We start from the raw sequence: 20,976 nt of genomic DNA, 5'->3' as shown, positions 1-20,976 counted from the left end.
GGAGTGTTGATGGTGTCCAGAATGAAAAAAAAAGACAGATTAAATAGTATATGCTGTTACTGAGGGAATTAATTGATTAAGATTACACATTCATGCATGTGTGGAGGTTTTTTTTTTGTTCTTTTTATATGATTATCAGCTTTTCATCCATCTTTGAGCGTCCTACCTAATGGTCGGTTAACTTGTCAGAGGTGATTGTTGGTGATCTTGGCCCATAATGAGCTCCACACATTCTGTCATGGCAAAATTACACCCAAATGCCAATTTTTGTTAGGCCACAGACCAAATTTCTGCTAAACAAGATCTAAAATTTAAGGTTCCGAAAAATCCACCCACACCGACTGATCCTCTGGAGCAGTGTGAGAGAGCCCTGAACAGATGTTGGTCAACCTCCCCATCTCAGGATGTTTTTTGTTTGTTATATATATATATATATATATATATATATATATATATATATATATATATATATATATATATCCTGGGACTGTATGTATTAAGTCAGTGATGTTACACACTGAGGTCATGTTCTTGGTTTATTTCTGAGGCTGATATCTGTATATATATATTTTTGACTTGTTATATTCAAACTTTACTACTTTTAGGTTAATAAAATCAAACATTTCCCCACCAGAATGTCATTCTTGGAAGTGTAAAGAAAGGTTTGAAACAGCATTTAGATATCCATGTTGGAAACAACATTTATAGACAAATTAGACTAAATAAATAAATAATCACAATGTTATGTTGGTCACCAAACACGTGAATATCATAATCGGCAATTACGTGGACCCATTTCGATCCTGTCGGTGACCCTCTGGTGGCCCTCGGGCCTTATGTTGGGAACCTGCGCGCCGCCTGAAACTCATTTCCTGATTGGCTGACTGGAAGCTGCGTGGTTTCACAGAAAACACGGCTCATGGTATCCAAGTCCGCTGTACGTCCCGTTAACACTTTAAAACTACTCTTGTTTAATTGGTGTTTCCACGTGCCCAATCAATCATGGAATTATTGGTTCGATATCTGGAACGGAGCAATTCAATCAGGTAAGGTTTATTTTTAAGTGACAGCTGCTCAGAACTAGATTAGAGACATGTTTCCCACATTTTAAAAACTTGTTGAAGTGTGAACTACTTTAACAAATGATTGTTTCTTTTTAGTATTAACTAGATGTAAAAATGTGAAAACTGGATATTCAGTCGCAAAGTTTAGGCTGCCTTCAACTTAATCATTAAAACAACATGCAGCCAAGTCATTTATCAGTTAGAGAAACGTCATGACAGGACCACACATGTATTACACACAACACATTGAGCCAAAAATAGTTTAAAAAATGTGTAATTGGGCTAAAAAGACCTAAAAGTTAATTTCCAGCAACAGTAAAATGTCAGTGAGAGACTGTGGGCGGCTCACTATTTGGAAAATACTGAAAGTGCACTCTAACCTTGTACTTAAACCAGGCAGCACCATGAATGCAGGCAGTGTCCTCATTCAGTACATGCAGTTCTTCCTGTAAAAGGAAAAAAAAAACCACTACTATTGCTCAAGTAAATTTCTTGCATTTTCACTTCTGTATTTTCACTCTTAGCACGTTTATTTCGGTCTGACATTTTACCCATGAGGCGGGCAACACACCAGAAACTAAATATGCCTGTTTTTACTGAGGAGTCCACATTACCTGGCACATTTTGAGTTTTTTTTGTTTTTTGTATCTCAGCCAGAATTTTGTGTAATGTTTGTTTCAGCTCAACTATGACTCAAGACGCCGTTAAAGAGGAGAAGCTGAGGGACGACCTGAAGTACTACTTCATGAGCCCGTGTGAGAAGTACAGAGCCCGACGACACGTACCCTGGAAACTGGGGGTGCAGATCCTGAAAATTGTCATGATCACCACACAAGTATGTACCAAGGGCTTAACATAAAATGTTTCTAGGTGTTTATTTGAAATTGTAATCCGTCCAAGATCTGCAGCCACGAGCAGTAAATGTCTATGAATTTGTTTTGATATTTGTGGACACTTTTTTTTTTTTTTTTTATCACAGTACACTCTGAAACGCAGGGTCCTCCTACATAATCTGAGTGTTGTCTGTTTTTTTTTTTTTTTTCCCCAAATGGTAGATGATGACATAACTGAAACTCACCTGTATATCTGAGCTTTGACCTTTTGCTGTCAGTGTTTGCATTTACAGTTATTTCCTCTTACGTTGCACTAAAAAATCCTTTTGTCCCTTTTGTCAGTGGTGGAAAGACTACTACAAAGTCATACTCTAAAGTGCAATTACTTCATTTATATTTTACTTCAGAAAAAAAAAACTTGCTTGAAATGTTACTACATAGGAAGTTCATTGCTGATTATGATCTTTGAAATGATGCAGGAAGGACAAAGTCAGTGTGTTGTAAGTGGAGAAATTACAAAATGAACTGATAACATGATGTCAGATACAGATTTCTATTCTTGTGACTGAGATTTATTCAGTAAAACCTGGATTTAAAAATATTCAGTATAAACACTAAATCCAGCAACAGGAATAAAAGTGATAATTTACTTCCACCTAGTAACTCATTACTATTAACAACTATTTTCATTGATTATTTTCTCAATTAATCGGTTAGTTGTTCGGTCTAAAAAATGTCAGGAAATGGTGACACATGTTGATCATTGTTTAAAAAAACCCAAGATGACTTCCTCAAATGTCTTGTTTTGTCCCGACCAACAGTCCACAACCCAAAGATATTGAGTTTACTATCACAGAAGACTATAAATAAACTGGAAAATACTCACATTTGAGAAGCTGGAATCAGATAATTTGGACACTGTTTTCTTTTCAAATGATTCATCTATTATCAAAATAGAAATTTAATAGTTAACTTATTGACTAATCGTTGCAGCTCTACTTCCACCTATGACTATTACTGCAACCCAAATGCTCTCCTCTTCCTCTTGTTCCCTCTGTAGCTCATCTTGTTCGGTCTCAACAACCAGCTGGTGGTGTCCTATAAGGAGGAGAACACCATGGCCTTCAAAAATCTGTTCCTGAAGGGCTACAGCGGGGTGGATGAGGATGACTACTGTATTGCTGTCTACACGCAGCAAGATGTCTACGACAGTCTGTTTTATGTCCTGGATCAGGCAAGTCAAACCTCTTCTATCTCACACACACACATTAATTTCTTGCTTTAGCTGTAAAAATATAAAAATGAGAGGTTGTTAATATTCTTAAGTGTTTGAACTGCAAGGCTGCAGGCTTGAATGTGCTTGAATTGAATTTTCATGTTTGTTTTTTTTTTAATGTTGGTGAGTTTTATACTCGTTATGCAATGAAAAAAAATGAATGTAAATCCAGCACTTTCCAAATTGTAAGAATTGAAGAGAATTTAGATGCTACACATAAAAGCTAAAAGCTATATTGTTTGTGGTGTATATAAGAATTTACTTGGAAGATAAATGAGTCGTTTTTAAAAGATTTCATTCAACAAGGGGAACCAGTTCCAGGAATCACCATGTAACAGTGTGTTTTACCTGAGACCTCTGATATCTACAGTACAGCCAGTTGGGCCGGCTCTCTGTGGGTCCCATCAGTTACGCCGAGGATGAAGACGGCGGCCTGCTTCCTGTCGTCATCTGCAAGGAGCTCTACAGGAGAGGCAGTGTGGAGCCCTCAGACGAGGCCTTTGACATAGACGCACAGGTGGAGACAGGTGAAAGGGAACATTTACATCTTTTAAAAAAAAAAAAAAAAAAAAAAGATGACCTAACCAGTAAACCGCTGATAACATTTCAACCACTCTTTATTATTTTTCTGCTCTCAAAATTTCTCCTCCATTAATTTTAGATTCTGTGGCACATTTATTATATCACAGCACATACTGAATTACAAGCCTGATCTTCTGTGTGTGTTTATAAAGTAACATAAATTGGATGTATGAAACAGCCATGAAATTCAGATTGTTTTTAGATTTAAAAGGTTTTACAATCATTGGTAGAACCTGAATTAATTTTACAATTAAATCATAACAACAACATTACAGGCAACCAGTAAGAACAAGAATCAAAACTTTCCTGAAAAAGATATATTTTCTGTTTCTCATTGTACGATTGTGGAAATGTAAGTGTGTGTCTGTATTTTACTGTGTAGTACATCAAACCATTATATTAAAAAGTACACATGTTAAAACAAGGGCTCAAGGAGCAATCGAAGATCACAGTGATTGTTTATTTTCTCACTCTGTTCATCGCCTCTCTCTCAGTTTGTATGCCACATGATCCATTGACTGCAGACAAATGGAAAATCCAGAATTCATCCTTTTTTGAACTGGACTTTTACAGGTATACAACCAATACAGTGCAGCCACTGCTAACATATAATACTTGCTTTTCCTTATGTGCATTAAAATCACCTTTTTAAATCACCTTTTCCCACTTTCTTGTTCAGGCTTGTTGACATCAAAATAACCTTCCAGCTGAAGGGGATCAACCTACAGACAGTGCGCTCACGGGAGTTACCTGACTGCTACTCTTTCTATATTACGGTACGGTTCAGTCATATTTTCCGTCATTAAGACATGTACTGTAGACAGTTTCAAGTGACTGCTAACAATTTCAGTACATGATATGTGTTGTACTATTGTTGAAACACATTGTTCACAACATTTTCAAGACTATTTGTCACGTTTCTTCTTAATCAATTTTTACTAACATGCTTTCCTTTTCTTTGCTCTTGTCTCTAGGTAACATTTGACAACCAGTGTCACAGTGGAAAAGTGAAAATATTCCTGGACATAGACTCTCAGAGCAGCGCATGCCAAGACTGGAAGATATCTGGGACCGGTAAGGTTTAATAGAGCAACAGAAGAGTGAAATTTAACAACAAATAATTAAAAACGGGGCATGAAATACACATAACAAGGAGATAAAACAGGACAGATCAGCAGATCAGGAGCTGTTTGTACCTTTTTTTCCCCCCCCACTTTTCTAGAGTGCAGTTGTAGTATTTACACATTTTTGTAATAAAGTTTTAAGGTTCAAATATTTTTTAATTCTTTATGTGAGATTAATTTTAAGTTTTCAGTGTAATACATGTGCGTCATGTCATTCAATATTGACAACTTTTACACTGTGGTATCAGCTCATTATACAACTATCTAAACTTTATTTTTATGCATTACCCTGTTCACTATATCCCAAATCCTCTGTTTTATAAATGGCTGAAAGCTAATAAAAACATTTTGAATGGTATTTGTTTCAAAAATGCGAAGCACTTTTACTCCAAACAAAGCTGATAATGCTAAGCTCCAAGGTCTAGAAACTGCTGACTGTTAGTGAGGCGTTTTCCTTCAGACATGTAGTTATCAGTAATGAGTGTATGGGAGTTATGTAAAAGATAAACCCTCTCTCTCTTTCTCTGTCTCTCTCTCACACACACACACACACACACACATACTTTTTCAGCTCAGAAGAACACACACTATCTTCTGGTGTTTGATGCCTTCGTCATTCTGGTTTGCCTTACATCAGCTGTGCTGTGCGCCCGCTCCATCATACTGGCTGTCAGGTTACTACAGGTCAGCTGTTCACACTCTGCTCACTAGCTCAGTATCATACAGTGCATTTTTATCCACCACGTTCTACCCCTTTTTAGTCTTTCCTGATTCTCCCTTTTAGTTTTTTTTTTGGTTTGTTTGTTTTCTCAGTTTTTAAGCCAAATGTCCCAGTAAAGACAAATCATTAACATTCAAGTTATGACAGAATCTAATATATCATTCTTATCCAATGTAGATATGATTGATTTCTTCTTGAGTTTATTACACACTCTGCATGCACTTTGTTACTCTCATAATAAGGTTGTCTATCCAGAATTAACATTTAGTCGTTTGCTAATCTGACATGTTGTAGATTTATTTATGGAAGAAACTGAATTTGCATTGGTGTAATTTCAGAGATTTTCCAGATTCCTCCATGAGAACTACAACCGTAAAGTGTGTGAGGACGACCAGAGCGAGTTCCTTAACGGCTGGTATGTGCTGGTCATTGTCAGTGACCTCTTGGCCATAGTTGGATCCATTCTGAAGATGGAAATACAAGCAAAGGTAAAATGAATCATTTACTTCTGTCTAAAAAGAGAAGATTATTGTGTAACTTGACACCTCCAAATACAAAAGAAAGAAGCAAAAGTGTTCTGTAAAAACTTTAATTTGGTTTCTCTCCCGAGCAGCCGACTGCATGACATCACTTTTGATTTCATGTCCTGTTGTTTATGAAGCAGTTGAGACATAAAACAGCTGGGAACAGCTGTTAAATAGTTCTTCAGTGGCTGCTGGACTTTGGCTTGGACTGACCCAGTGTAGACACCGTAAAGTCCTGTTTGTTTTAGCCCGACTGAGTTCTCAGTCTGTCCTTTTAATAGCCACTATGTTAAGTATTCATCCCAAGTTTGATAGAGACAAAAATAAACTCTCCCCTATATACAACCTCCGCCACGCCCCCCACCCCTCCCACGCCACCCCACCCCCACCTCCACCTGACTGTGACAAAAGTCACAGTCAGGTGGAGGTGATCTGGTGATCACACTCCTCACTGTGATCTGGAATAACATCTTGAATAAATGGTCTAACTGGATTTTGAACTCTTGTACTTTAATTTCTCAAATGATAACAAAATGGACTTAACTGGACAAGTCAAGTCAAGTCAAACAGGGACAGGGAGCAACAACTTAAAAGAAACCCCAACAAAGGTCCTTGTTTCAAAAATTAGAAAATATTTATGACGGTATTCGATTTGGTATTTGATTGTATGAGGATGCAAGGAAGAAGGTCCTATGACCATCTTCTTCTTTGAAATCTGGTGGTAGAGGGGAAGTGTTTTCATTTAACAGGGCAAACTGTTAGATTTTGAGATTTTGAGTCCAGGGAATCTAAGAGTTAGACTTAGAAACCTTTTAACTGTGTGTTTCAGCTCAGGAACATATAAGCAAAATGTCACACGTTAGTCAATAATTAATAGGATGTCCCTTCGTTGCATTTTCACACTGTACTTTAGGCCCTAATAAAATAATCTACATATCAAATCATATCAAAGTTTATTACAAAGGACATGCATGTTACATCAAAAATCATATCTTTTTATCATCGTCATCATCATCATGATGACTGGGATAATTTTGAGCTCAAATTGAAACAGTTTTTATGGAGGGTTCAGACATGTAGTCATGTGGTGCTTGTCATTTTATGATACTTTTTTTTTGGAGGGGGGGGCACTTTTTGCCTTTATTGGACAGTCAGTGGCTAAGAGGCCGATAGGAAACAACGGGATGATAATTTTGATACTTTTATTGTGTCAATGTTTGTGTTTTGTATGTATATGTATTGAGTTTTATGTATTGGACAGTTTGAAAGGCATTTTATTGCTGAGTTTTATTATGTATTTTAAAGGCCCATCTAGGGACAGGTGTTACAGACTAGCTTAGATTATAAATGCTGTGGTATGTGGCATTAATTCATGCTATATACTTGTCCCTATACAAATAAACATTAAATAAATCATAGCTTTTTAAGTTAACTTTTAAAAAATGTAATCTTTTTCTGACTCTGTGTTAACCTGCTTGATGCACCAGAGGCTCGTTATGTGCCACGTACACAACACTAATATAAGTCCTAATAATAATAATAATAATAATAATAATAACAATAATATCAAACTGCTGTCTCAGTCCTGTTTGTGATGTCTCTCTCTCTTTATTTCTCCTGTAGAGTCTAACGAGTTATGATGTGTGCAGCATCTTTCTGGGAACATCTACATTAATGGTGTGGGTCGGCGTGATCAGGTATCTGGGTTACTTCCAGAAATACAATGTGAGTCTGCACCTTTCTATATCATTATACTGTTATTAGCCTTTTCCTTGAGCTCAGATTGACTGTCAAGCCAATTCAATGCCAGTTCAATGCCACTGCAAGCGCCCACTTACTGTAGGTCACTGAGGCAATGTTGCATAAATATTTTAACTTTTTACATTTTTTTTTGGAAATCAAAGTGATACAAATTTAAATTTGAGGTATACAATATTTTATGCATGTATGTTTCATGGCTGTCTAGGTGCTGATTTTAACCATGAAAGCAGCCTTCCCCAAAGTCCTGCGATTCTGCTGCTGTGCCGGCATGATCTACCTTGGCTACACCTTCTGCGGCTGGATCGTACTGGGGCCGTACCATGAGAAGGTAACTGGCAAACTGGTCTGAGAAGTGTAGTGACCATGGAGGCCTGACATTTAGAGAAGTGGGTTCATGACTTCCTGAGCTGGCTTTTATCGTCAGATGTGTGGGAAATGAGGGGAACTATCAAGGATCTTTTTTTGTAACTTCACAGAACTGCTGAGTTCACAAGAATACAAAAATGTATGTGTGTAAATTTCCAAACCGGCTGAAACAGTATCCTGTGATTAAAACGGCAAGCTAAAAGTTTGTATAACTACAATTTTAAAAACTCACGAGTCAGGTGGAATAGACTGAACATTAAGATTTATACTGGTAAATATACAATTTCTCATTACTGTGTACAAAATATTTTCCTTATCACAAACATCTTAATTAATGTTCATCAAAATGAAATAATCCATGTGTTTTGTACCATTTTAACCTTATATAGAGGTACTAAAACAGGTGATTAATGCTATGATCATTTAGGTTTTCTCACATTTGTCTCACGGTTATTTAGCTTTTGAATCGCCATTTCAGCATTTTGTCCTTTTTAAATTGAGGAAATGGCAAAAATGGCCTTTGTCCTCTCCTCCATGTCCAGGAGCAAGTTCAGGTTATTGGCCTTTTAGTTTTTTTGAAGACACCGTGACTATACAGCCACTAGGTGTCAGTATATGTTTTGTCCATGAAAACTTCAGCTTCAATGAGAGTCCTTAAGGTGACCAGATTTAGAAAATATGTCCACATTCATGCGCATGCATACCCTCACATTACTGTACTCACAATCTTTTCTCTTTTTTGGAAACAACCAGATTTTTAGCCATGCAGAGCTCTAGGGATGGCAGTGTTGGCTGGTTGGATGATCCAGACTGAAATATCTCAGCAACTAGTAGATGGACTGCTATAAAATTTTGTATAGCCATCCATAATGCCGAGATGAAGAATCCCCATCATCCTTAGTTAAAGTTTAGTGCTACTTGGCAAATGTTAGCATGTTTACATGCTAAACATAGTTAGCATTTAGCTCAAAGCACCATCACACAGCCACACAGAGCTGTTAACTGGCTGTAGACTCTTAGTCTTATTCAGTTATCTTTTGGTGATTTTGGACAATGCAGTGGTGACAGGAAATGAAGGGAGAAATGAGGGATGACATGCAACACAAAACCCCTGTCAGATTCGTATGGAGCACATTGCGGATCATTACATGGCCAGCATCTTAAACCTCTAGTCCACCATGAAGTATCTTTCTTTGATCTTTTAACCAACCAAAATGGTACAAGTTAACAGCCCTTATTAAGTTCACACACCATAGCAAAAAAAACTGCAAAGGCTACAGTAAATAACATGCAATTTTAAGCAATAAGAACCAACACAGTAAATGTTTTTGCTCTGAAAACATAATAACTGCAATCGGGGGGACATTTGAGACCACAGCTTCAACTCGGGACAGCTGGTCACCTCAACTGGGTGATCTTTGAAAAGCAAGTGCCATCAGGGAAATATGCGGGTGTGTTTAGTTGTCCTCGCCGTTAAGATAAATTATTTACGGAAGTCCAAGCAGCAGTAGGCGTCTAAACAAGGCAGCGCTCATAGGAGAGACAGATGTAAGATAGACTGAGATCAGCCGCCCCGGGCCAACCGGCGTCCCCCGACCAAATGGAGTTTGTTGATAATCTTAAACAGAAGAGGAGTAACCACTGTAAATAATACTGTGGATTAATTAAAAGTGTGTTTGTCGGGTCTGTTTACCTGAGGGCCACATGCTCATGGTTAATGGACCATAGCTTAAATGATACTTGGGTGTGGACAATCCTAATACCTAATAATGCATTTTTCACAGCTTTTCACTTGTAAACAGCACTCAAACAGTTTGTATCGTAGATGTTGCAGGCTATTAGTTGTCAAATACACTCATGCTTTCATATCCAACCTACAAGAAGCCTTCAGTAAGAAAACATTTTTTTTATTAACGGAAATGAGAGTGAATTGGCCTGCATACACACCTACAGTTAAAGGTTTCAATTCCCTGTGTGACCACTGCTGCAGTCAGCTGAGACTTGGTCACGATATTTACATTGCGGCGGCTGGGGTAGTCCCCCTGTAGTGTACTGTCAGCCCTTCCAGGATCCTCTGTGTATTTACTGAAGGAATAAACAGAGGATGTTCTAGGACTTGCCATTCCACACGTCTTCACGCGCCGTGCCCTGGATCCATACTGTCGCAGTGGGATGTTGTTTTTAGATACTATCACAATCTGGAGGAACTTGGCTTCTTTCATAATGTCCGTGTCTGGCTTTCAGGCTCTCTCTTTTAGCCGTCTGTCTCTTTGTTTGCCTTTCAGTCTTTATCGTTCCACCACTATCAGCCATCACGCCTCTGTCAGTCTTCTGCTACTTCTTCTCTTTCTTAGTTAGCTCTGTAAGGATCAACATTTTTGTTTTGTACAAGTACTTTTGAAAAGGAGAAATGATGTTGAATCAAAAGTCAAAGGATGTTTATTGAAAAAATTATCATCATATAAACAAAATATAGTTTTTGCACTGACTTTACATGCTGTTGTCTTGAACACACCTCTTAGTGTTGCATTTTTCATATATTAGTGGACTACAGATGATTTACTTCGTCACCTCCCAGTTTTTTTTAGCTGCAGGTTATGAACTATGGCTCTATCCCCCATCTGAGTGGTTCCCAACTTTTTTGGCTTTTGACCCTGGCCAGTTCAACCAGAGTTTTCTTTCTCAACTTGTATTATTTGAAAGCTTTTAAGGGCCCTGAAATTGTAAAGTTAAAGTCAAAGGTTAGAGGAAAAAAAATCAGAACAAATAAATATTTTGTGAGCAAAAATATATTTTTCTGCTTTGCTGTTCTGTTTATCATCTCTTTGAAAACCTTCAGAGGATCCAGACCTACAAGTGAGGAACCACTGCTCTTTCTCACTGATTCACTGCCTCTGTGTTAACTGTTCATTGCATTTATAACTTTCAAATAAGTCCAATCTGTTGTTCATCTTCGATCTCTCCTAGTTTGAGGGTCTGAGTCGCGTGTCGGAGTGCCTGTTCTCCCTGGTGAACGGTGACGACATGTTCACCACCTTCGCCCAGCTGAAGGACAAAAACACTTTGGTGTGGCTCTTCAGCAGGGCTTACCTCTACTCCTTTATCTCCCTGTTCATCTACATGGTGCTGTCACTCTTCATCGCCCTCATCACCGATGCCTATGAGACCATCAAGGTACTTCTGCTTTAGTGGAGTTTGAGTGAAGTGAAAGCTGTGGCACTCTTGTGAACTTTGACCATGATCAGAAAATCAATTTAAAATATTTTCCAGATATTTCTGGGAAGTACTATTATGAAAATATCAGTAACGATAGAACCAAAGATGTCACAATAAACCCACAAATCTGCATATAACTGCTTTAAAGAAATAGAAATGTAGTTGCAGTCTGCTCACAGGCCTCAGTTTCAGCAAGAAAAGCTTGCAAGTTAATTTCGGAAAACTGTTGGACAAATGTCTAAAGCTTTGTGCCATGTGACAGATATGTAGGTACCAAAGTGCTCTTCTAAAACTGTAACATTTGAGAACTGCTGTGGACTTTTCAGATGTTTCTTTCATGTTATGTTCTTTACATAACATTAAGCCTTGGGTGGACTTCAGGATTTTGGGAGACTGCCACGATGAGGTACATGATAACCTTCAGTGTAACAACTAGAGGTTGTGTATAGAATAAAGCTGACAAAATTTAGGTGCATTAGCCAGAATGTGCCAATTTCTAAGAGAGATTTATGGCAGCTATTTTTAAGTAGCTGTTGAATATCTACCAGAGTGTGCTTGTTCGCTCATTTGCATATTTGTTTGTTTATTTATTTACTACTCATTTTCTCCTTAATGTTTTTTATTTTCACAGAGATTGTTTTCAGTTACTGGGCCAAGAGTCACTTTCATTTACGTTATTTCTTTTCCTACATGTGTAACTATGTCCACATACCTCCTCGAGGGGTCATTGTGGAATAAGTAAAGTCTAAAAGTGCAGAGTATAGTTCTGGATTCATTTTCATTATTCAGTGTGGAATTAGTCTTAGTCTCTCTAAAATCTAGTATTTAAAAAAAGCACAGTTGCGTAATTTGAATCATTTTTGCACTTCTTTGTGTTTTTGCTGACAGAACTACCAGAAGGATGGATTCCCGCTGACAGATCTGCACAAGTTCCTCAGAGAGCAGAGTGATTTTGCTGTTGCAGAGGAGAGCAGTCAGACAGACAATCACGTCCGATACTCGATGTTCTGCTGCTGTGAAAGGTAAGGTAGTGATGTTCTGATACTTTAAAATCAATATTTAACCTTTATTGACATGCCCCGTTGCACACACGTCACATTCACAGTGGGAGAACTGCACTCTGCAAACTTCTCATCAGTGAAACAAAAGATATTATTGTTTAAATGTTTTGCTTGTTTAAGTGTGTTGACTTGGAACAGTTTTCTGTTTATTCTTTTTATCTTCACATTTGGTTTGGGATTCAGATTGACAACCTTCAAGTCACACACTCAGTAGTTTCTTGCTTTAGGGTATCAGTATGTTACACTACAGTATGACATTTGAAGACTGTTATCTTTCTTTGACCAGTTTTAAAACTGGGGAAAATGTATCATTATTCTGTGACTTCTCACAAAAAAACAACAAATTTTGAGGACAATTTTTTTTTTTTTTAAATAATTTTCCATGATAGTTTTTCATAGAAAATTTAGAGATGTCCTTGTGTTATGGTCAATGAGTCTATGCTAGAAATGCTAGAATGTTTTTTTCTTTTCTTTCATGCTATATGATCGCTGCTGTGTTGTTTTTTTTTTGGGTGGTGCTGCGATGTAAAATGTATCCATCTGTCTCATTATTAGACTTTGAAGGGAAAGATGTGACAGGTTTTTAAAGAGGGTTTTAAAAACCAAATATGAAGTGTTTGATTCTCTGTTGTGTCAGAGATTAGTCACCAGTACAGAGAAGCAAAAATGAAACTCCTTTATCTGAAAGTATGCCAAAATATTACACAAACATTTCCCTTAATCAGTCCTTCAGTAAGGGCCTACACAAGTAAATCACACAAAACACGATGAAATAACATTAGAAATACAGTAACAGTTAGTTTGTATTGCTTACACCTTGTTGCTACAGCAAGATATATGTCCCCTTTCTGCTCATTCCTTTTCTATGAGCCAATCTCTATCATCAGCAGGCAGCAGAGTGGAGCGGAGTTTCCTCCACACTGTGGCTTGGCTTGGTCTTCTGTGGTCTGAGAGCAATGAAATTAGTGGTATGAGCTATGCAGACACACCCAGTGATGGCTGATTACAGAGAAACTGAGGCCGTACGCTGAGAAGAACCCCCACTCCGCCTCCACCCCCAGCCATCACTCCCTCTTGGTGTGTTGCCTCCCAAATAAACAGTTAAGATTCAGCCAGTTGAGCCAAAAAAGTTTTGTTAAAGCACAGAGTTATGTGATTTGAGGGTAATGGACGAAAGTTGGACTCCAGTCATCTTTCATGTGATGTACAATGTGCACAGAGGACTTAACCTTTTATTTCCTCTTTTTTCCATTACTTTCTCACCCTTTGTTTGTAATAAGATGACTATTTAAGAAATATTATTTCGCAATATGTTGCACTTCTCATGTTTAATTTCACCACGTCTGTTTTGAAGCCACAGTACAGAATTTAAGCTGAACTTGGAACTTGTTGAATAGTCATTGGTTCCTCTTTAACTGTCTGTCTACCAATCAGAAATGTTTAAAAGCTCAACCAAAGGCAGCACTTCAACATACTGTGGTTCCTTTTTTTGGCTTTTGGTTCTACTGCAAACTTAAGATTTCTAAATGTTTTTAATCTTCAATTTCCCTGTATGGGATCAATCACATTTATCATTTATGTTCAGGAAAAGGCTTAACTGTAAACAGGCACCAGGCTTGGTTTGCCAAGCAATCACTATCCCTCCACTTCAAAGACGTGAGACAATTGTATGACTGAATGCAAAAAGATGTTGTTTATTCTAGAAAAAGCAACTACTGTAGTCATTTGTATAGAGTTGCATATTTTCTGCAGCCTCAATGTTTGTACACACTGTAAAAATAATTTTGAATCATGTAATCAGTGGAAAAGAACTGAAATACACCAATCAGCCGCAACATTAAAACCACTGACAGGTGAAATGAATAACAATGGCACCTGTCAAGGGGTGGGCAGCAATTGAGCAGTCAGTTCTTGAAGTTGACGTGTTGGAAGCAGGAAAAATGGGAAAGCGTAAAGATCTGAGGGACTTTGACAAGGGCCAAATTGTAATGGCTAGACGACTGAGTCAGAGCATCTCCAACACGACAGGTCTTGTGGGGTGTTCCTGGTATGCAGTAGTCAGTACCTACCAAAAATGGTCCGAGGAAGGACAACTGGTGAACTGGTGACAGGGTCATTGGTGCCCAGGGCTCACTGATGCGTGTGAGGGGCAAAGGCTAGCCCATCTGGTCCAAACCCACAGAAGAGCTACTGTAAGACAAACTGCTGAAAAAGTGAATGCCGGCTTTGATATACAGGTCTCACAACACACAGTGCATCGCAGCTTGCTGCGTATGGGGCTCCATAGCTGCAGACCAGTCAGAATGCCCATGCTGACCACTGTCCACTGCCGAAAGCGCCTACACTGGGCACGTGAGCGTCAGGACTGGACCATGGAGCACTGGAAGAAGGTGGCCTGGTCTAATAAATCACGTTTTCTTTTACATCATGTGGATGCCAGGCATGTGTGCGTGGTTTACCTGGGGAAGAGATGGCACTAGGATGTACTGTGGTAAGAAGGCAAGCCAGCGGAGGCAGTGTGATGCTCTGGGCAATGTTCTGCTGGGAAACTGTGGGTCCTGGTATTCATGTGGATGTTACTTTGACACGTACCACTTCGTACACCATTCATGGCAACAGTATTCCCTGATGGCAGTGGCCTCCTTCAGCAAAATAATGTATCCTGCCACACTACAAAAATTGTTCAGGAATGGTTTGAAGAACATGACAAAGAGTTCAAGGTGTTTCCTTGGCCTCCAAATTCCCAATTCTCAATCTGATCAAAAATCTGTGGGACTTGCTTGAAAAACAAGTCGATCCATAGAGGCCCCACCTCGCAAATTACAGGACTTAAAGGATCTGCTGCTAACGTTTCGGTGCCAGATACCGGAGGACATCTTCAGAGGTCTTGTGGAGTCCATTCATCGACGGGTCAGAGCTGTTTTGGTGGCACAAGGAGGACCTACACAATATTAGGCAGGTGGTTTTAATGTTATGGCTGATGGATGTAATTAACAGTGGAAAATTTCCTTTGCCGTTTTTATAAGTGATGAATGAAATATTGTGCCTTGGATGAGTTTTTCCTTTCAGGGCTCATCATTATTGCTTTGACAGACATTAACACTCTGAATCTGTGGTCTTTCCTGCTTGTTTCACAGCTGTTTTCTATCACCAAGCCATCCGGTATTCCTTCTCTGGGTGTCTTAAGTGTTGAAGGAAGTGCAGTCTCAGTTACAGACATTATGTACTAATGTGTCATAGTGCAACATATTGCAAGAGTGGCAATTGTAAGTGGCCTTTTGGAGTTAGCTGACTTTTTCGTCAGTGTTACCCTCGTCAAGTTACACTGATTCTGTAATTGAAGTCATTTGCAGCCTCTATCTTGACCAAATTTCATTTATTTAAGTGTATTTCCCTCACTGTGCTCACAAAAATTAGATCAGCATTCTCAGAAAATATGTTAATGTCTTTTTGGATGAAATTTCATCTGCATACAATTAGCCTCTTCCTACTCTTCTCTCCCTCTACTCCAGTAAGTTCACTTATCTTGCTTGGAAAGCAACTTGAGGTGCAAGAGTCACCATGTCTTATTTGGAACAAATATATTAAGTTTGCTCGTGAAATAATGTATTATGTCTCAGTAGTTGAATGGACAAGTAGGGTAAAGGTTGTAACTGACACTGAAAATGGTATTTAGATCCACACAATGGCACAAATGTTTATCTTAAGCCTTGAATGAATCCACTGCAATTCACATTTGGTATGTGATTAGACAGTATAATAAAGCAGCTCAGCCAAGAGTGGATATTATGTTTGAGACAGATTTCACAAAGGAAGTGCTGAGCTGTGTGTGAAAGACAGACAAGCCTTAACCTAAAGTTGAGGTAGTTTTGCTTTCCAGGAGATTGCCTGCTCTCTGTGAAATGCATTCACATCCTCCATCAGCTGCAACAGCTTGTGAAAACAGACAGTCTGAGACTTCAGTGAGAATTGAAGAACACAACTACAAACTCAACCCATCAGCAGAATGTGCTGCATATGGCAGATTGTAAAGATGAAAGAAAAAGGTCTAATCGTTCAGAGACTTGATGTAATGAGAACATAATTAGCTGTTTCTCTTGAGAGCGAACAGCCAAACACAAAGCATGCAAGATACGTACAGACAAGGGTATCATTTTCAAAGTGCTTGTTTTGCAAATTTATTCTCAAAATGGGCACTCAGTCACCAGAAATCCAGACGACTTCTGCATCCCTCCTTTATCTCTTTATAAGCTCCTTTGTGGCAGGGCCAAACCTTTGCACAGGTGTAAGTCAGAGAATAACAAGGCGTGTTTGAGCTGGTTTGAAATCTAAGAACTGACTTTGTGGGGCGAAAAGAAAATAAGAAATAATATTCTCTTACCTCAATAACAATTACTAATATTCCTTTTAGCAATATGTCACTCACAACGGTTCCGGTGATTAACCATAGAAGATTGTTGCAAAACTGTTAGAGACGGCTTATTGGACTGAACAAACAGCTGTTAGTGTTTCTGAATCTGTATTCCTGTGTTCACTGTGTCATGTTGGCAATAGTGGAGGACGCATTCAGATGCTGTATTTAAAGGATATGACTGGTGATTTTCTATATTTTTCTTATTGTGAACAAAGCTCATGTGCAGAACCAAACCAACAATGAACTAACTCATCCTACTTAAAAGTGTGTGCATTCAAAGTCTGATATACAGGATCTTACCCCTCTGTGCTGTAGACCAACGTTTTTGTCCAAAAAGTATTAAAATCACATCAATGAGCCACAACGTTGCACTGGGTGACATGTTTTTTCGCCCTGAAGATTACAGTCACTTAAGTTTGTTTAAAAAATGGCTCCAAAGACAAATAACAGTGATCATGTTTTCGGTCTCCAGAGAGTAGTTCTTTGTAAGACAGACTCCACTGAGCATGGGCGGGAAGGCGGTTCCGTTTAGAGCTTCACTAGCTTGTTGTGCTTCGTATCAAAATATCTTGACTTTGTCCTGAAGTTCTTTGAGAAATTTACAATATCGTGACTGTAATCTTAGCGGTGAAGAAACATGGTACTCAGTGCAACGGTTTGGCTTAGTGACATGTTTTTAATAGTAGACAACAATGGGGGTCTACGGCACAGAGGAATACGATATATCAGGCTTTGGATACACACGCAGTACTTGTAAGTAGGATCAATTCATTGTTGGTTTGGCTCTGCACATGTTGACAATAAGAAAAATATAGAAAATCCCCAGCCATAACCTTTAAGTAAAAGGGGCAATAGTGCAGTATAAAAATAGTCTCTTACAAGTAAAGTCATCAATTGAAAACAACACTTAAACAAAAGTATGCATTACTAGCAATATGTACTTAAAGTATCATGAGTAAAAGTACCACAGTAAAACAAATAATGTTGTTTCTAGGCTAATTTTAACTATTTAACATACTGTTGGATAGTTTAATATATGACATTGCCTCATAGTCTATAAGCTCATCATATGTTTTGCCTGTAAAATCTGAATCTCCATAGAAATCAGTAACTAAAGCTGTCAAATAAAATAGTGGAGTAAAAAGTACAAACATTTGCCTCAGAACTCTAGTGGAGTATATAAAGTAGTATGAAATGCATTTACTTAAGTACACATTTGAGCAACTTGTACTTTACTTGAGTAAATGTACTTGTACTTGCATGTTGGATTAATGCCTCAAAACAAAAGAAACGGTCTGTGATGGAGAGTGATTTTCTTGATGCTACTTCAGACCTTTAATATTTATCGACAAAAACCAAGCAATGTGTTAAGAGACAAAATATGCCGTTCTATTGTACAAATATTTTCGGTCGCATCAATTAACCACCCTTATATATAACCTAAAGTAGGAAGCATGCACTGTAATGATGAGACATTGTGTGGCTCATGCTTCTTTTTGAATCATGTCATTACAGACGTCCTGAAAGTGACAACGTGATACTCATCAGCTGACCGACATCTCATCTCCAGATGAAACTGATCTGGGAAGAGGAGGAGGGAGATGCTGGGAACAGAACTTCACATGTCTGATACAGACTTTGAGATCAAAGGACCCACTGGAAAATCCTGGAAAGTGTCAAGTTATTGTTCCAGCAGATAGATTTTGAAGATAGATTTCAAGTGAAGTGCAATATAAAACAACACATGAGTTCCCTCTCTTGGACATGAACCTGAAGCTCAAATGTTGGAACTTGGACCAAAACAAAGAGATTTCACATGTTGTTGAACAGTACATGTTGGAGCTCAGGATATTGTTGAGAAGCTTACCGGGCCTTTTTTGTGGCATACACATGTGTTTCAGTTGCCAAAGAACTGGATTCAATATTTTCTGCATTTGAATGTTTCCGTAAACTCCAGTGTTATGCAACGTCATGCAGTACTAGATGTAATTTATTTGTCAGGTGTTTGTTTGTTTGCATACAGTAAAGCTAATCTATTTATCAGTTGTTGATGTCTCCCCATTTTTGTTGCAAGTGTGCACATTCAATTTATCATTCAATATTTGATGCAGACAACAAACCACAAATAAGCAATGAAAGCTTTGGATTAGTTGAATAAATTACATGAGTATATCAGCAGGGCAAAGAACTCAGTATACAGTCTTAAGGACATTAAAGTACAATGAATATCTTCTGTGAATATGAAAAATATTAGGTGCTCCAAAAGCTTCATAGATTTCATAACACATCCACAGCAGGGTTGAGATTGAGTAAGAGAGGAGTTTTGCATGACTACGCCAGAGTATGAGTATGAGTCAACTTTATCATTGAATCTACAAGCAGGATAAGATGTTAAAACAAGCTGGAGCATGACCTCTCACATGGTGTGACAACTGTATTTTTTAACTTAAAAAAATCAAAGGCGCATGTTACCCGAACCTTAAACGACATATCAGATCATTTTCAAGCAGTTCCACTGCGAGATGTCGGCTATTCTGTGAGCTACTTCATTGTAATGTCTGTTATCTGTTTAAAATCAAAAAGATCTCTAGACGGATTTGAGCCTGGATGTGTTCAAATGCCTGAGGTAGAGGTTGTTACTAGACACAATATTGCTGACACGTCATTAAGTGCCACGCCACTGAGTGTTTTTCCTATGTGGTCATACTGCTTGTATAGTAGTAATATTTGATTTCAAAATCGGACCAGAGCAAATCAGATCCTTTTCAAAAACAAGAGCAGGATTTTCACTCTGAGGGATTTCCTTTCAACACATCCTCGTATTTAGTTTGGGTCAACAAACATCACTGTTGCATCTAAACAACATGAGATTACAACTAATGTCACTATGACCCCAGTACGTGCTGCCTTAAACTAAACACAAATTTATGGAAGATAGCAGTGAGCGCTGCCTTTAAGACAACAATGATTAGGGACTTTCACTGGAACAGAAGTGCAGCTCCATCTCCAAACCTATAGCCTTCAATTTGAAGGGCGTTCTACCCGTTTACTGTATTCACACATTCATGTGTACCAGGACAGCTCATCATGTTGAGATCAAGTAAAAGTCCTGTATTAAAATGTTAGTTAATTTATTAAGAGATTTTTAGGGTCAAAAGTAAAAGATTTATGATATTAGATTATTCCTAACTTGTGCAAATAAATAGCATTTTAAAATTTTAGCAGGTAGATGTACTGTTGGTCAGTTAACAAGGCATCATATTTTATAAGCTTATTAAATCTTTTGTATCATAATCTGCACTGTAACTAAGGGGTCAAAAGTCGTCAGATAAATGTAGTGGAGTATAAAGTACAATATTACCCTCTGAAATGTAGTTAAGTTGGTGTTTAAAATAGCAGCAAATTGAAATACTACTAAAGTACTGTACTTAAGTACAGTTTTGAGGTACTTGTACTTTACTTTAGTATTTCCATTTGCTGCTACTTTATACTTCCACTCCACTACATTTCAGAAGGAAATATTGTACTTTCTACTCCATAACTTTTTGACAGCTGTAGTTACTTGTCATATTGAAATTTCAGATTAAGTAATATATAATAAGTTTATAAAATTTTTTTAAAAAGTTAAAGATTAAATCAGTAGTTCCCAAACTTTTTGGCGTGTAACCCCTGTGTGTCGTTGTGGCTCCTTGTCAAGTTACAGATATTTGAGTTGTTAGCAGTTCCACCAAATAAATAACTGTTAGACGGCCAAAGAGGTAAAACTTTACAATATTTCACACACAAAAAAAAGTTTAGAGAAAAGTCTGAAAAATGAATCAAAATTTGTGTGGCAGAACTTTGTTTTTTTCTTCTCGCCTATACCTGGCTTATATCAGTCACAGTCACAGTGTCTGATTTTCTGCATAATTAGTACTTTTACTAGTAATTTAGCTGATAAATCAAAGTGCATCATTGTGAAACAGTCCTCTGATCGGGCTGTGAGCTCGCGGGGCTTCGTGCGGTCAACCGGAGCTATGTGAGACTGGGTGGCA

General features: G+C 38.0%; 1 protein-coding gene across 1 annotated transcript; it reads left to right on the top strand.

The window, feature by feature from the left end:
• The first annotated feature begins 864 nt into the window (after nt 1-864).
• mcoln2 (mucolipin TRP cation channel 2) lies at nt 865-18,988 on the top strand. Its single transcript, XM_044362501.1, has 14 exons — nt 865-1,046; nt 1,746-1,899; nt 2,958-3,131; nt 3,544-3,700; nt 4,250-4,328; nt 4,435-4,531; nt 4,730-4,829; nt 5,451-5,563; nt 5,939-6,088; nt 7,748-7,849; nt 8,091-8,213; nt 11,219-11,425; nt 12,356-12,489; nt 18,458-18,988. The coding sequence occupies exons 1-14, from the start codon at nt 1,003-1,005 to the stop codon at nt 18,492-18,494; spliced, it is 1,671 nt and encodes a 556-aa protein (XP_044218436.1). The 5' UTR covers nt 865-1,002; the 3' UTR covers nt 18,495-18,988.
• Nucleotides 18,989-20,976: the final 1,988 nt, after the last annotated feature.

This window comes from Thunnus albacares, chromosome 9, assembly GCF_914725855.1.
Source record: "Thunnus albacares chromosome 9, fThuAlb1.1, whole genome shotgun sequence".
Lineage (NCBI taxonomy): Eukaryota > Metazoa > Chordata > Actinopteri > Scombriformes > Scombridae > Thunnus > Thunnus albacares.
The sequence above is the reverse complement of the archived record's forward strand: the minus strand, read 5'-3'. Positions and strand labels throughout refer to the sequence as shown.

Bases quoted from the DNA above. Each gene is read 5' to 3' on its own strand.
- mcoln2 (XM_044362501.1), top strand. From the start codon at position 1,003: ATGGAATTATTGGTTCGATATCTGGAACGGAGCAATTCAATCAG. The intron at 11,426-12,355 runs GTACTTCTGCTT...TTTTGCTGACAG, and splicing joins ATGCCTATGAGACCATCAAG to AACTACCAGAAGGATGGATT. The intron at 12,490-18,457 runs GTAAGGTAGTGA...ATGTCATTACAG, and splicing joins ATGTTCTGCTGCTGTGAAAG to ACGTCCTGAAAGTGACAACG.